Raw genomic sequence first — 16,003 nt, 5'->3', positions numbered from 1 at the left:
TGTTCCCTTTGTCATCGGTATGTTACTTGCGTGAGATTCGATCGTTGGTATCTCAATACCTAGTTCAATCTCGTTACCGGCAAGTCTATTTACTTGTTCTGTAATGCATCATCCCGTAACTAACTCATTAGTCACATTGCTTGCAAGGCTTATAGTGATGTGCATTACCGAGAGGGCCCAGAGATACCTCTCCGATGTTCGGAGTGACAAATCCTAATGTCGATCTATGCCAACTCAACAAACACCATCGGAGACACCTGTAGAGCATCTTTATAGTCACCCAGTTACGTTGTGACATTTGATAGCACACTAAGTGTTCCTCCGGTATTCGGGAGTTGCATGATCTCATAGTCATAGGAACATGTATAAGTTATGGAGAAAGCAATAGCAACAAACTAAACGATCATCGTGCTAAGCTAATGGATGGGTCAAGTCAATCACATCATTCTCTAATGATGTGATACCGTTAATCAAATGACAACTCATGTCTATGGTTATGAAACATAACCATCATTGATTCAACGAGCTAGTCAAGTAGAGGCATACTAGTGACATTCTGTTTGTCTATGTATTCACACATGTACTAAGTTTCTGGTTAATACAATTCTAGCATGAATAATAAACATTTATCATGATATAAGGAAATATAAATAACAACTTTATTATTGCCTCTAGGGCATATTTCCTTCATGGGGGAGTACGTATTTCTTACCGACATTACATTCATGTTCACACGCTCATTCTAGTTGTCGGTGCTCATACTTTTTCATTGTACTATCCATGCTAGTTTATTTTCTTTGTAAGCCTTCTTCTTGTGTGTTTGAAAAACCTTAAGAAAAAACAAAAAAAATTAGTTGTAGCTTTTAGCTAGTTTACTTCACATGCTTGTAGTAGTAGTAACTAAAAAGAAAACCCAAAAAGATTTCTCATTCTTATTTTGCTTGTTGGGAGCTTTCCCGTGTAAATAGTTTTATTTTTTTTCTTTTCCTTGGGGGTGGAGAGGAGAAGACCATGATGAAAATGTTGAGTGGCTCTCATATGAATTATTGTTGATCTAACCAAGAGCCCATATTACCTTGTCTTCTCCCTTGTATTAAATTCTTGCAGATTCCAGCTTAGTCCAATGCACGTGCACTATTATTATTATCCACGCCGTTCGGTCGTGCAAGTGAAAGGCAATAATGACGATATATGATGGACTGATTGAGATGAGAGAAGCTGGTATGAACTCGATCTATCTTTGTTTTTGTAAATATGATTAGTTCATCATTCCTGATTCAGCCTATTATGAATGAAATATGTTTGCAATGACAATTAGAGATTATAGTTGCTCATACAATGCTTAATTAGCTGGGAGTTTATAATGGTTTACCTTGTGTGCCAACATGCTATTAAAATGGTTGTGATGTGGTATGATAGGGTGGTATCCTCCTTTGAATGATTCGAGTGGCTTGACTTGGCACATGTTCATGCATGTAGTTGAAACAAAATCAACATAGCCTCGACGAGTCATGGTAAATTATATCCTACTCATGCTTGCACTCAGTGTTAATTAATTTTAATGCATGTTCATGACTGCTGTCGCTCTCTAGTTGGTCGCTTCCCAGTCTCTTTCTAGCCTTCACTTGTACTAAGCGGGAATATTGCTTGTGCATCCACTTCCATAAACCCTAAAAGTTATTCTATATGAGTCCACCATACCTTCCTATATGCGGTATCTACCTGCCGTTTTAAGTAAATTTGTATGTGCCAAACTCTAAACCTTCAAATGAAATTCTGTTTTGTATGCTCGAATAGCTCATGTATCAACTAGGGTTGTCTATATCTTCCATGCTAGGTGGGTTATTCTCATGAGGAGTGGACTCCGTTCCTCATTCACGAGAAAATGGCTGGTAACCGGGATGCCCAGTCCCATGCTTAAATTAGATAATTGCAAACAAAACTCCCCCAGGATTGTTGTTAGTTGGAGGCACCCGTTGTTTTGGACAAGCCATGGATTGATGTTTGTTGGTGGTGGGGGAGTATAAACTTTATCATTCTGTTTGGGAACCGCCTATAATGTATGTAGCATGGAAGATATCGAGATCTCTCAGTTGTTATGTTGACAATGAAAGTATTCCACTCAAAATATTATTTATCTCTATTTAAAAAATCGAGATCTGGCACCTCTACAAATCCCTGCTTCCCTCTGCGAAGGGCCTATCTATTTACTTTTATATTGAGTCATCATCCTCTTATTAAAAAGCACCAGTTGGAGAGCACTGCTGTCATTTGCATGCATTACTATTAATTCACATTGAGTATGACTGTGATTGGATCTCTTTTACCATGAATTACAATGTCTAGTCAGTCATTGATCTTCAGAGGTGCTCTGCATTTATGTTTTGCGGTCTCAGAAAGGGCTAGCGAGGTACCATCTTGTGATATCATATTATGATTGTTTTGAGAAAGTGTTGTCATCCGAGATTTATTATTATTGCTCGCTAGTTGATTATGCCATTTATATGAGTAAACATGAGACCTAAATGTTATTGTGAATATGGCTAGTTCATAATCTTTGCTGAAAACTTGAATGCTGGCTTTACATATTTACAACAACAAGATCAAACAGAGTTTGTAAATTTTTTTCTTTATCACTTTCAGTTTGTCAACTTAATTGCTTGAGGACAAGCAAAGGTTTAAACTTGGGGGAGTTGATATGTCTCCATCGTATCTACTTTTCCAAACACTTTCGACCTTGTTTTGGACTCTAACTTGCATGATTTGAATGGAACTAACCCGGACTAACGATGTTTTCAGCAGAATTGCCATGATGTTATTTTTGTGCAGAAATAAAAGTTCTCGGAATGATCTGAAACTTAATGGAGAATATTTTTGAAATTTATAAAAAATACTGGCGAAAGAATCAACACCAGGGGGCCCACACCCTGTCCACGAGGGTGGGGGCGCGCCCCCTGTCTCGTGGGCCCCCTGAGGCTCCACCGACCTCAACTCCAACTCTATATATTCATGTTCGGGGAGAAAAAAAATCAGAGAGAAGGATTCATCGCGTTTTAGATACAGAGTCGCCGCCAAGCCCTAATCTCTCTCGGGAGGACTGATCTGGAGTCCGTTCGGGGTTTCGGAGAGGGGAATCTGTCGCCATCGTCATCATCAACCTTTCTCCATCACCAATTTCATGATGCTCACCGCCGTGCGTGAGTAATTCCATCATAGGCTTGCTGGACGATGATGGGTTGGATGAGATTTATCATGTAATCGAGTTAGTTTTGTTAGGGTTTGATCTCTAGTATCCATTATGTTCTGAGATTGATGTTGCTATGACTTTGCTATGCTTAACGCTTATCACTAGGGCCCGAGTGCCATGATTTCAGATCTGAACCTATTATGTTTTCATGAATATATGTGAGTTCTTGATCATATCTTGCAAAGTTAATAGTCACCTACTATGTGTTATGATCCGACAACCCCGAAGTGACAATAATCAGGATCACTCTCGGTGATGACCGTAGTTTGAGGAGTTCATGTATTCACTAAGTGTTAATGCTTTGGTCCGGTACTCTATTAAAAGGAGGCCTTAATATCTCTTAGTTTCCAATAGGACCCCGCTGCCACGGGAGGGTAGGACAAAAGATGTCATGCAAATTCTTTTCCATAAGCACGTATGACTATATTCGGAATACATGCCTACATTATATTGATGATCTGGAGCTAGTTCTGTGTCACCTTATGTTATAACTGTTGCATGAGGAATCACATCCGACATAATTATTCATCACTGATCCAATGCCTACGAGCTTTTCACGTATTGATCTTTGCTTAGTTACTTTTCCGTTGCCACTGTTACAATCACTACAAAACTACTACTGTTACTTTTGCCACCGTTACCGTTACTTCCATATTACTTTGCTACTAAATACTTTGCTGCAGATATTAAGTTTTTCAAGTGCGGTTGAATTGACAACTCAACTGTTAATACTTGAGAATATTCTTTGGCTTCCCTTGTGTCGAATAATTCCCCTTGTGTCGAATCAATAAATTTGGGTTGAATACTCTACCCTCGAAAACTGTTGCGATCACCTATACTTGTGGGTTATCACTTATGTTTTTGGGTCATCGAGACCCTGGCTTGTAATATAAAGTTTTATGTTTATCCTTTGTGTCGTAGAGTTGTGTTGTGATATTAACGTGAGTCACCGTTCGTGATCGTGCTTGATACATGTATGATTAGTGCATGATTATAAACGGAGGTGTCACAACACCACTCTTCTTCGGTCTCGGGGTCGTGGCAGGGTCTGGTCACATCGCCCATCCCCTCGATCATCGTGAAGATGGCCTCTCGTCATTGGTTTGCGCCGGGTTTGGTCGGATAGTCTGACAAGATATTAAATGCCCTGTCAATGGAGTGCTCCGCAAGGGCCGCCCGCCCTTGTGACGTGTGTCCTGGATGCTTAGGACTCCAACCCCTGATTTCATCACCGCTGGCTGGCGTCATCTGCGGATCTGCCTCCTTGGTGATTTCTTGTGGCCTATGTGGTCGTGGTAGCCATGTATCTGTGTGTATCTCGGTGTGTCAAACTGCAGTTAGTGGTAAATAAATCTTTTTCAAGTTTTAGGCTGATAAGGTATTTCCAACGAGACCCATTTACTGAGGATTTTTTTTAATGTTGACAGGAGAACTGCCAAATTCATTGATCAGAAGAAGGTGTAACAAGATTCCTTAGAGGAGGAAAGCACCGCAAAGGCAGCGCAAAAAGAAAAGAAAGAAAAGGACCCGTCGGCAGCACCACAAACCCAAGCTCTACCATCAAACGCGAACACCATCAGAACCCCTCGGCGGGATCACCAAGGTGACACCTCCAAAGAGGAAAACGAAGCTGAGGACTCCATCGTCACCCGATCTGGCACTGCCTGATCTTAGGTTTTCACCCGGAGATCTCACGTTATTGGGAAGGAAGGGAACGGCTCCACAACGATACCTCCAAGGAGGAAGACGACATCCGTACACGCCATTACCGTCGGCAACGACAGAGTCGATGCATGATTTTCATCCGGAGCCGAGTCTTCCACCAACAATCCAAGGATCCGAGGCCACCAGCGCCACAGTGCAACATGAGCCCAAAGCAAACACTACTAGAGACGAATTGGTCAAGCCGCACGCAGGAACTCGGCGAGCACACGCCAACCCGACCGATCCGCACCGCCGCTCGCAGGCCCTCGGCGATCCAAGCCAGATCTGGCCATCCTCTACCTCCGTGCGCAGACCTAGGCGATCCTCCGCACCGCAGCGCACAGGAAAGGTCGAGGGAGAAACCAAACATAGCCGATCCGCACCACCGCGCGCAGGACTTGGCAGGATCCAGGCCAGACTGTGTGGCTCGCACCGCCGCGCGCAAGAACAGGACTATCCATGCTAGATCTGGCCTGCCCGAACCTTCTGTAGCACAAGACAAACTGAATGGCGCCACAGCTCCAGGAGCCGGACGTGGACGCGCTTGAAGGAGAGACAACCACCAGCTATTCCCAACACCACCGCTGCAGCCACCACACGTCGCCGAACTAGGCGCGAAATGCAGCCACTCTCCAACGACGCCTGGTGCCTCCTCGAGCCAGCCCTCCAGCCACAGGTTGCCAGAAGCCAGATCTGGCCAAAGCCGACCGCAACGCCCCCGCACCCCCATGGCGCCCGAGCGGGCGGCGCCCGCCCGCCGCCGCCTGCACTCCACGCCCGCCGCGCGCATCGCAGTCTGCTCGCCGCGCCTGCCTAGCGTCCCGACGCCCGCTCGCCGCGCGCGCCGCGCCGACCACACCTGCTCCTCGCGTGCGCCACGCCCCCGCGCCTCTCCTTGGCCGAGCGGCCCCGCACCGCCATAGCCTCGCGAGAGGGAAGAAAAGGAAGGCCCCCCCGCCACCGACGTCGCACGAGTTTTGCCCGACGGCGCTTGCCGGCGGCGGCGAGGGGAGGTGGGCGGATCTGGAGGAGGCTGGTGCGGCGGCTAGGTTTCGCCCGGATCGCCTGCGGGGTGGGGCGACACGAGCGACTTAATAGCACTACATACTAATTAACATTTACTGAGGATTAGAGTACCTGATTTCGAGTACCCCGTCAACAACGCTACTCATTGTCTTTAACCCCGTCAATAGCAGATCGTCATCAACAACATCGCTCTCAACGAATATTACGTCCTTCCTGATCTGTTCATTCTCTATTTATAATTGTTGTTACATGCATGATGCCGCTGTGCATATTTTTCTGTTCATCTAATATGCTTCTTGCATGTTAGTTTTTGTTCTAGTTATAAATTATTTACTGAAATTAATCATGAATTTACCTAATATTCTAATAATATCGTATCGTTTTTATCGTCCGTGGCAATGCACATATATTTTTTGAACATCAGTACAGACACAAACACTCATATACACGCGCATACACTTATACATATGAACGCACACACGCATCCCCTACCCCTATGAGCATCTTCAAAAGACTGAACCGACATATTTTTTTAAAATTTACGAAGTTATCGAAGGCATCTCATCATCGACGGGAACGTCTTCTCCCACTGAATGCGCATCGCCAGAAATCCTGAAATAAATCCCAAAATAAATACGAGCATCAGGATTTGAACCCTGATGAACCGAGGATACCACAGTCCCTCTAATCATCCAACTAATCCGGATCCGGCTTGCCTGCTCCCTCCTTGTGTTTTCATCCGTGCTCCCACTTCATCCTACGGCTATTTCTCAAAAAAAAACTTCATCCTACAGCTGTTTTTTTTTCTTTTTTCTTTCTAATCTAATCATCTTCCCTCTGATTTTAAGAGGGTGGGGCTGGGTCTTATTTTGTTTGAATCAAATCAAGACACGTAGAGGGAAGCATGGGACACGAAGGGGGAGCAGGCAAGTCTCGTCCCACTAACCCACCCCATTCGCGGATCTCGAATTTATTTGGGCGCGTGTAGTTTGTGATTCTACTATCCATACGACTTTCGTGTGATATATCCGATTCGTGGGGTTAGATTTGTGCATGAGGATGTGTATTGAGCCGTTTGTTTTTTTGGGCTGGATCCCGTAATGGAGATCTGAGCGAGTAATGGTCGCGAATTGCAGGCGTTCGGAAGAGGGGTAGGGCGAGATGGGGCTCGCGTTCGGGAAGCTCTTCAGCCGGCTTTTCGCCAAGAAGGAGATGCGGATCCTCATGGTCGGTCTTGATGCTGCCGGAAAGACCACCATCCTCTACAAGCTGAAGCTCGGCGAGATCGTTACCACTATCCCAACCATAGGTAAGATGTGCTTCTCGTCTTGTTTACATGCTAATCTTTCAGAACTATTTTTGGTGCAAAATTTTGGCCAATAAGGTCAAGGTATCTCTAGCCAATATTTTGGCTAACCAATAGCTGGGAAAAAACGAAAATATGTTAGGGCATGCCATGTAATTAATCAACCAACCAAAGAAAAGAGTTGATGTACCCCCTAAACTTTCACGCTTTGATTGCATCACCACCTTAACTCTAAAATTGGTTATATAATCACCTCAAGTTTCCAAAACCGGGCAACACACCTGATCGCAGACCTCCAAGTTCGTTTTGAAGATGCTTTTTTGTGTGTGGAAGTTTTATGGTTTGACCCGCATAGCATGCGGACTAGGATTTATTGTTTAACTTATATTGGCACATCATCCTGGGAACTATATGGAGCTTGCTCTGCCTCATCCATTATAGCAGTGCCTTCCTGGAAAAGCTGCCTCGCAGTCCCAGCACATGTCAGGCGCAACATCTCTGCGGTGTAGTCTAGACGCTAAAGCTGGCACCCACACCATGCTGTTGGGAAGAGGATCTCGGTTGTTGAGTAGGAGCAGTCTGTGCTATAAGGAGGAGAAGATGCTATGCAGGGGAGGAGCGTTATGAGATGATCCACTCGAAGAACGCGTACGTCAGCACTAGTGTGACCCGTTTGCTCTTCATCATTCTGTTGGTGTGCACCCACTTCTTGTTGTCCTTGTTTGCAATTGTGCACCTACCTGCTTGCATCGGAGCAAGCTATGCTGCGCTAAGATCTCTTGCAGACAACGACACCACTACAAAGGGCTCACCTCCTGCGGACCACGACACCGCTACTCGTAGCACCGGCTTGTCCTTCGTCGACTCAAACCCCTTCTCCCGCGTTGTTTTGGTGCCAGCGTGATTTGACTTACCTAGACTGGTACAATGATTTGAGTGTGTGTGCTGGTGGCTCCTCTCACTTGTGTGCTTCGTTGACATTATTCAGCTTGATAGGGTGTCAGCTGATATGGGAGTTGGGGTACTGGGTTTTGCCGAGCGCGGTGGCTGGCGGCTGTGTGATGAAGGGAAATGTCTCGGCAGTGTCAAGATGTAGTGGTTTGTCTTGGCAGTGAGCGATGCTGAAGGGCCTCTTGCCTCCTCTTCATATGTTTGGTTAGCAACGTTGGCCGCTAGTATTGTGACACATAACTAGCTTAGCTAAGTAGCCATGGCTTCTCATCGTGAGGACGCATAAGAAGCCAACACTGACATTGGGGGCCATGATGCTCTTGCCATACCCGAGCCAGTGCCACGTCCACCCAATGTTGTTTCTCGTCGCAAGTATGCATAAGAAGTCGGTTGCGTTGTTTCTCAATGCAAGGATGCATAAGGAGTCATTGTCGGCAGCAGGGCACATTCTGCTCCTGCCATACCTGAGCCAGTGCCATGTCCACCAAATGTTGCAGTTCGCCAAGGGCTTTGTGTACCACTGCGATGGCCCCACGTCGCCGTTCGCCTCAATGTACGTAAAGAGCTTCAGCGGAGCTTTGTTAGTGCTGATGGCGCGGTGGGTGCGCCTCGACCGTGGTGGATGCTATGCTATGGTCAGCAAGGTCATGGTGCAGCACGATGGTGGTGTGACACCAAGATCGACAAGAGCATCTCTAGACAATCCCCTACTTTTTAATTCCCCATCCTTTAATTCCTCATTTTTTAGGGAATTGAACTTTTGTCTGTCTAGCCCCACCCTCAAGACTTGACCCCGCAAATGCATGCGAATTTTTCAAACACAAATTTGAACTACTTCATTGCATAGTTAAACAACAGTACCACATCAACATCATACATAGCATAGTTAAACAGTCATTACCCACTACACCACTACGTTGACATCAAACTAACCAACCAACTAACTAACTAACTAACTAACGGTGGCGCTAAACTAAGTGGGAGCGTAAAACGCTTATTCTGCGCTCCGCCTGTGTCGCACGCACCGTTCGGCTTAATCGGCATTATTCTTCCACCTGCTAGTAAAATCTGTGGAACATATAGTAATAGAATTAATTCGGTTACCATCTGCATGCATCGGTCCCGCCACCATTTCTTTTTTTATATGCATGGCTGTAACAACACATCGTAAACAACCATAAGAAATATAGTAACCCAATAAATTCAGTTACTATCTGCACCCACTAGTTCACGCACTGCCACCATTTGTCTTTTTTACATCCATGCTCATAATGATACACAATAATCAACCATGAAAAAAGTAGTAACATATTTAATTTGGTTACTGGCTGGACATGCAGGTGCATGGTCCCATCACCATTTTTTCTTTCTATATGCCTGCTTGGAATGGCATATAGTAATCAACCATGAGAATTATAGTAACTTAGTAATCGTTCATGAAAAACTTGGTAATAGAACAAATTGGGTTACTGCATGTCTGCATCCTACATCTTATGGACTCTTGTTTCACATGGTAGTAAAAAGCATGGTAGGAATGGTAACCGAATTAAAACAGTTATCATCCGCATGCATTGGTCCCGTCCTTTATTCTTGTTTCCCATGCTAGTAAAAAACCATGCTAAATATAGTAACAGGATTAAATGAATTACAGCCAACCTGCAATGTACTCCGTCTGGCATCCTCGACTCGCATGCTAGTAAAATGCCGGCCAAACATAGTAAATGAATTAAGTTATTTACCATATGCATGCATGTGGCTGCGCTAATTAAAGAATGACGTAACTGATTAGCAGACAAGGTGCGCTCCATGGGTCGGAGCGTAGAATAAGCACAATGCGCTCGGGCTCACTTTAGCGCACATATATATATATATATATATCTAATTTTATCTACCACCGGTGGTAATTACCACCACTTGAGTTCTAAGTAGTATTTATCAAATCGGAGAGTATGTACGCGTAGTATGTAGTATATAAGAATATTTAGGTAGTATACTAGCACATATGCCCATGCGTTGCAACGGGAGAGATATTTCTTTGCCGGAAGCAATGGGAGAGATAATTGATGTGTCCACCAAAAAGATCACCATAACATGTCAAAGAAAAACGATCAGCATAGCGATGTGATAGAGAGAGGTGTTGTGGACTTCTCGCGGGTCATGTTTGTCCTGTGAGATCTTGATAGTGGTGGGATTAGTCGGTGTGCCGGCAACCATCTAACTTGTGCCTTTTTTTCCCCGGGTCCGCCTCTGTGTCGGGGTTGTGTCTACCTCCTCATTTGGTAGCTACGCGGCGACCTTCGGGGCACGGTAGTTTCGACCATTCTCTCTTATGATTGCGTAACAGGATGAATTACTAATTGTAGCGCATAAATCATGTTTCATTAGCATATTTAGCACATCACCAGACACCAATGTCCCTTCTATGTGAAAACATGAACCTTTTAAAATAACTTGAAAACTTTTTGAATTTGTGATTGGTTTTTAAAAAGGAAACCCATTTTGAACATTCAGATTTTTTTAAATGTGTTTCTTTAAACTCGGTCATTATTCTGAATTTGCGAACATTGCACCAAAACAAGAATATTTTTCATATTTCAAACATTTTTAAAATGATTTTTTTGGAAAATCTCAAATAACTTTGGAAAACACAAGAAAAAAATGGAACGTGTATAAAAATATATACCAATTTTGGAATGAGAACATTTTTTGTATTTCAAACATTTTTCAAAACATAATATATTTTCAAATTTTTGACATTTTTAAAAAAATTCCAATTTTCCTAATAATCTTAACTTTTTTGAAAATTTTGAATTTATGAGAAAAGGAGAAAGAAAAATAAATTTGAAAGGAAAAAGACAAAAGAAACGGGAAAAACAAGAAAAATACAAACATAACACAGACCAAAAGGAAGAAAACGGTTCACGCAAGCTTGGGCGCCCTATGCGGATTTGTGACTATTTTAGAATGAGAGCAAAGATTTAATGTTCCGAAATTTTTTCAAAATTTTCAAATCGGAATATATTTCAAAATTCGAATTTTTTTGGTATTATGAACTTTTTTGAAAATTTTATATTTACAAAAAAAGTGAGAAAGAAAAATAAGCTTGAAAGAAAGAAAGAGAAAAGAAACAGGAAAGAAAAAGATATAGAAATGGAAAAAAGTTTTTAAATATATACAACAAAATTTGAATCGTTCGAAATTCACAATTTAATTTAAAAACATGAACCTTTTAAAATAACAAGAACATTTTTCGAATTTGTGATTGCTTTTGAAAAAGGAAAAACATTTTGAACACTCAGAACAATTTTTTAAAATGTTTTTCTTTAACCTCGGACATTATCCTGAATTTGCGAATATTTCACCAAAAAGAGAATATTGTTCATATTTGGAACATTTTTTAAATGCTTTTTTTTGGAAAACCCGAAAAACTTTGGAAAGACAAAGAAAAATGGAACATTTAAAAAACATCTGTACCAATTTTGGAATGAGAACAAAATTTTAATATTCTGAACATTTTCAAAAAAAATATTTTGAAACTTTGGATCTTTTTAAAAAACCAAGTTTTTCTAATAATATGAACTGTTTCGATTTTATTTTGAATTTATGAAAAAGGGAGAAAGAAAAATAAACTTGAAAGGAAATAAGACAAAAGAAACGGGAAAGAAAAAAAAGAAAGAAATGGAAAAAGAAAAATAGAAACATAACACGGAACCAGAAAAAACAGTTCAGCCCAGCTAGGGGGCCCTGTGCGAATTTGTAAATATTTGACGCTCAGTGCGATTAATAGGAGTTTTCTAGTTGCATGGGCACAAAATTAATAGAGTTTGCTGCTATTTGATGCTCACTGCAATATAACAAAGGAAAAGAAAACGGGTCAGCCCAGCTTGGTGGCCATGTGCGAATTTGCTGCTATTTGACGCTCACTGCAATAAATAGAGTTTTGCTACTTACGTGGGCACGAAAATAAATGGGCTGGCTTTGCTGGGCCACACTATTGGCGGCCCATGTATGAAATTCGGGCGTTTTTCCTTTTCTAATAGAGAACGAACAAAAAATTAGTACCACCTCGAATAGAAAAAACTTTTCGATGGTGAACGGATGAAAAAATTGGAGAAACGCACCTTGCTTTATTAGTAGGTATAGATATAGATATACTACTTTTTAGGTAGTATGCATTGTATTTTGAGTATGCTCCTTTTTACGTACAAATATATACGTATTTCACAAATATAATAAAACTATGAGCCAACTTACAATTTTTTCATGTAACTCACTTTGAAATATGTTGTATATAATATATGAACATACTTGATAAAGTAGTATATATAATACCACATGGTAGTATATAAGACATGTGGGGGTAGGATGTATTTTCCCTATATATATATATGTATATATATGCATATGTACACACACACACTAGCAAAAGTGCCTGTGGGTTGCAACGGGTGATAAATCTTCATATGCCTCTAGCCCATAATACCTTAACCGCTTCGTATTCAATGCCTCGTCCACGCTCTCGCTCTCGCGACGGTCGCCGCCCCAACCCAGCAACCCACCAGCCCTTCCTGGCGGTCGCCGCTCCGGCGCCGCTGGCCACCCACCCAAGCGCTGCCCAGCACCATCCCCATGCTATCGCAGCTCCCACCCTGCTCTGGGCCTTCCCGTCCCCGGTGTCTGTTGGACGTTGCTGCCACGCCGCGCCAGATTTGGATCTGGATCGGCTGCTCGCCACCCCTCCTCCCCCGCTGCCAGGCAGGCCGCCTCGCGACCCGCGGGATGTATCTTGTGTGCCTGAGACCCCCCCCCCTCCGAGCAGCTCCATACCGCGTCTAGCCCTGCTGCAGCTGGCCGCGCGCCAGCCTTCAATGCTGCTGCGGCTGGGCGAGGGGCGCGCAATTACTCCACCAGCTGGGCGGACCGCGTGCGCGGCGCGAATGCGGGCGCGCTGGAAGCGCATTCAACGCGGACGGCCGCTGCGGAGCTCGAGGCGGAGGATGGCTGGGTCACCGTCGCGTCCCGTCGGCCGCGCCGGCCGGCTTTCTCTGCTGCTCCATTGAAGACGCGCCAGCCAGTCCCGGAGTGGATTAAAGGACTTTGTTTCCGCTGCCTCTCCCCTCACCACCGACAGACTGCGTGCTGCAACCCCATCACTTGCCGCCGCTGCTTCCAATCCGGCCACCGTGCGCGGCGCTGCTACAACAAGCCTGCTCCTCACCTCCGTCCAGGCGCCTCCGGCGTGCGTCCCAACCGTCCTCCCCAAGTGCGCACGACGCCTTCTGTGGCTGCAGGCCCCTCGTCACCTCCACCACCGGCTGCTCTCCGTCGTCCGCAAGGTCCACCCCGCGCCATGGCTTGGAATGGCGACCACTCATTGCGGCCGGCTGAGGTCTTCACGGTGATCCACGCGACGCCGGCCATGCACCAGGAGGCGGCGCTCCTCGGCTCCAACGCCGTGGTCGCCTGGCTCGACCGCGACCTCAAGGCCACCACGCAAGAAATCGCCGATGCCATCGTCCTCGAGCTGGGCATGCTGGCGGAGGACGTCTGCGTCGTCAAGCACTTCCCTGAGGCCTTCCTCGTCCGTTTCTTCCATCAGCACCACTGTGCGGACGCGGCCGGGCGTAGAGACCTGAAGTTCAGGGACACCAGGCTGCAGATGCGTCCTTGGCGCCTCGAGGCGCACTCGGAACACGTGGACCTCGTCCACCACGTCCGTCTCTGCCTGGACGGGCTGCCTCTCCAAGCGTGGGATGATTTCGCCGTCGCGCAGGCCATCGGTCCGGGCTGCTCCATCGACTACATCGAGACGGCGTCCAAGCTCAAGACGAATACTGAGGTCCTGGGGGTGTGGGCATGGACGGCGTCGCCTGCAAATGTGCCGCGGGTGAACTGGGTGACCCTGCCGGCGCGCGCGGGAGGTCAGCCGATCGTCGGTCGTCGCGGTCTGGAGCGAAGGGTGATCATCCACCTTTCCATTCATGAAGATCCCACTCAGGGCCCAAGGATAGTGTCAAAGGGGTACACCTACCAGAAGGGGGTCATCGACGGTGAGCGGCAGGCACGCGATCCCCGCGAGCGCATCTCTCGCCCTGTCGAGCGCCATCGAAGAGACCACGACGACGACCCGGGTCGTGGGCGGGATGACAGGGAGCGCCGTGGCCGTGACTACTCGCGAAGCAGGGAGGGCTGGGGTGACCGCATCCGGCGCAGCCTCTCCCGCCATCCAAGAGATGCGTCGCGCGACAACCGTCGTGAGGACGGTCGTGACGGCCGCCGCGATGGGGGAGGCCGTCGTCGCTCCGCCGAGCCTTCCGTGCCAGACGTGGTTCTTTTGGGCTCCGGCTCTGCCAGCGTGGATGCAGTCCGAGCCCTCGAGTCTCTGCCTGTGCAAGCCCCGCCTCTGGCCGCCGGGCGTGGCCGCAGCCCGGCACGTCAGCTCTCGCCACGCTCCGCCCGCCGTCGCTCCCAGGATGCCCTCACGCCGCCAGCGTCCCCGCCTCTGTCACCAACAACTGTGCTCCCACCAGTGCCGCGCTCCAGGCGAAGCGACGACCGGCCGTCACCACTCTCGCAGGCACCACCGAGCCAGACTCTGCTTCGTCTCTGCTCGCCGGACACACTCCAAGCGCCGCTGCCATCGCCCACGAAGCCGCCGGGCTTCGAAGCTTCACCGACGCCTCCCCTACTCTCTACAGGGCCGCTGCAGCGCACGCCTGAGCCAGTTAGGCTGCGTAGGGGCGCCGTTGGTGCTGGTGGTGCTGTGGGCCTGCAGTGCCTCGCACCTCTTTTTGCCGAACGCCAAGAGGCCATCCTGGACTCCCCTGCTACAACCCCTGCTCGGGCACCAACTGCTCGCCGGAAGACGATGGCCGGGATCACTATCTCCAAGACCGGTGGCGGCTTCTCCATCGCCAAGTCGCGTTCTGCAGCACGCCCCAAGGCAGCTCCAGTTGCAAGGGCTGCGGAGATTCTCGTCTGCCGGAGCCTTGGCATTGTCAAGGACGGAGAAGACATCACGGCAGCCGCGCTGGAGGCCTTCGCGGAGCGCTTCAAAGAGCAACTGTCGCCTGAAGTGATTGTTGCGATGCGTGGGCTATTCAAGCTAGATGATGGCAATGCGATAGGAGTCGAGGAAGCTCTCATTGCGCATGGAGGGGTCGGCTCCCTCGACCTGGATTCGAACGACGTCGGCGCTGCGACTCTGCAGGCGGCCACCTGAGCACCGGCCGTCTCTGCCCACCTGGGGTCCTCACTTTTAATTATGTCAGCACAACCTACTGAACTTTTAGGTGCTTGGATTATGTTCATGCTTAAGGCTGCTCCGTCTGTTTCGAGCATGCTTTCCATCGGCCTCAGGCCATGTATTTGCTCTGCCTCTTTGCTTCTGCAAGTTGGTTGGATGTATCTGAACATCAAGTGGCTCCATGCACTTTTATTTCTGCTGTTCCTCAAAGCTCCAGGGTGCGTCAGTTTCCATAATGTTTGAACAACCCATCAACTTTCTGAGCTGGAACGTTAGGGGCTTGAACTGCCCGGATCGACGCTCTACGGTGAACGCCACGATCGCCTCCTCGTCGTGCCATGTGGTGTGCCTACAAGAGACAAAACTCGGCAACATCGACCGATTCACCGCAGCTTCTCTGGGTGGCCAGAGGCTACGTAGTTTTGCGCAAAGACCGGCAAACGGCACTAGGGGAGGAATCTTGCTGCTCTGGGATGATCGTCTTGTTGAGGTTTCCTGCATCACGTACACAGCATACTGTCTT

The 16,003-nt window shown here is 46.8% G+C and overlaps 1 protein-coding gene across 1 annotated transcript in view; it reads left to right on the top strand.

Annotated features, from left to right (window-relative positions):
- Positions 1-6,889: 6,889 nt before the first annotated feature.
- Positions 6,890-16,003, top strand: part of LOC123188567 (ADP-ribosylation factor 1) — a 30,027-nt gene continuing 20,913 nt past the window's right edge. The window contains exons 1-2 of the mRNA XM_044600726.1: positions 6,890-7,017; positions 7,114-7,286. Coding sequence (XP_044456661.1) covers positions 7,139-7,286 — 148 coding nt within the window. The 5' untranslated portion in view covers positions 6,890-7,017; positions 7,114-7,138. The remainder of the gene's footprint in view (positions 7,018-7,113; positions 7,287-16,003) is intronic.

The sequence above is a fragment of the Triticum aestivum genome, chromosome 2A (assembly GCF_018294505.1).
Source record: "Triticum aestivum cultivar Chinese Spring chromosome 2A, IWGSC CS RefSeq v2.1, whole genome shotgun sequence".
NCBI lineage: Eukaryota > Viridiplantae > Streptophyta > Magnoliopsida > Poales > Poaceae > Triticum > Triticum aestivum.
The sequence above is the reverse complement of the archived record's forward strand: the minus strand, read 5'-3'. Positions and strand labels throughout refer to the sequence as shown.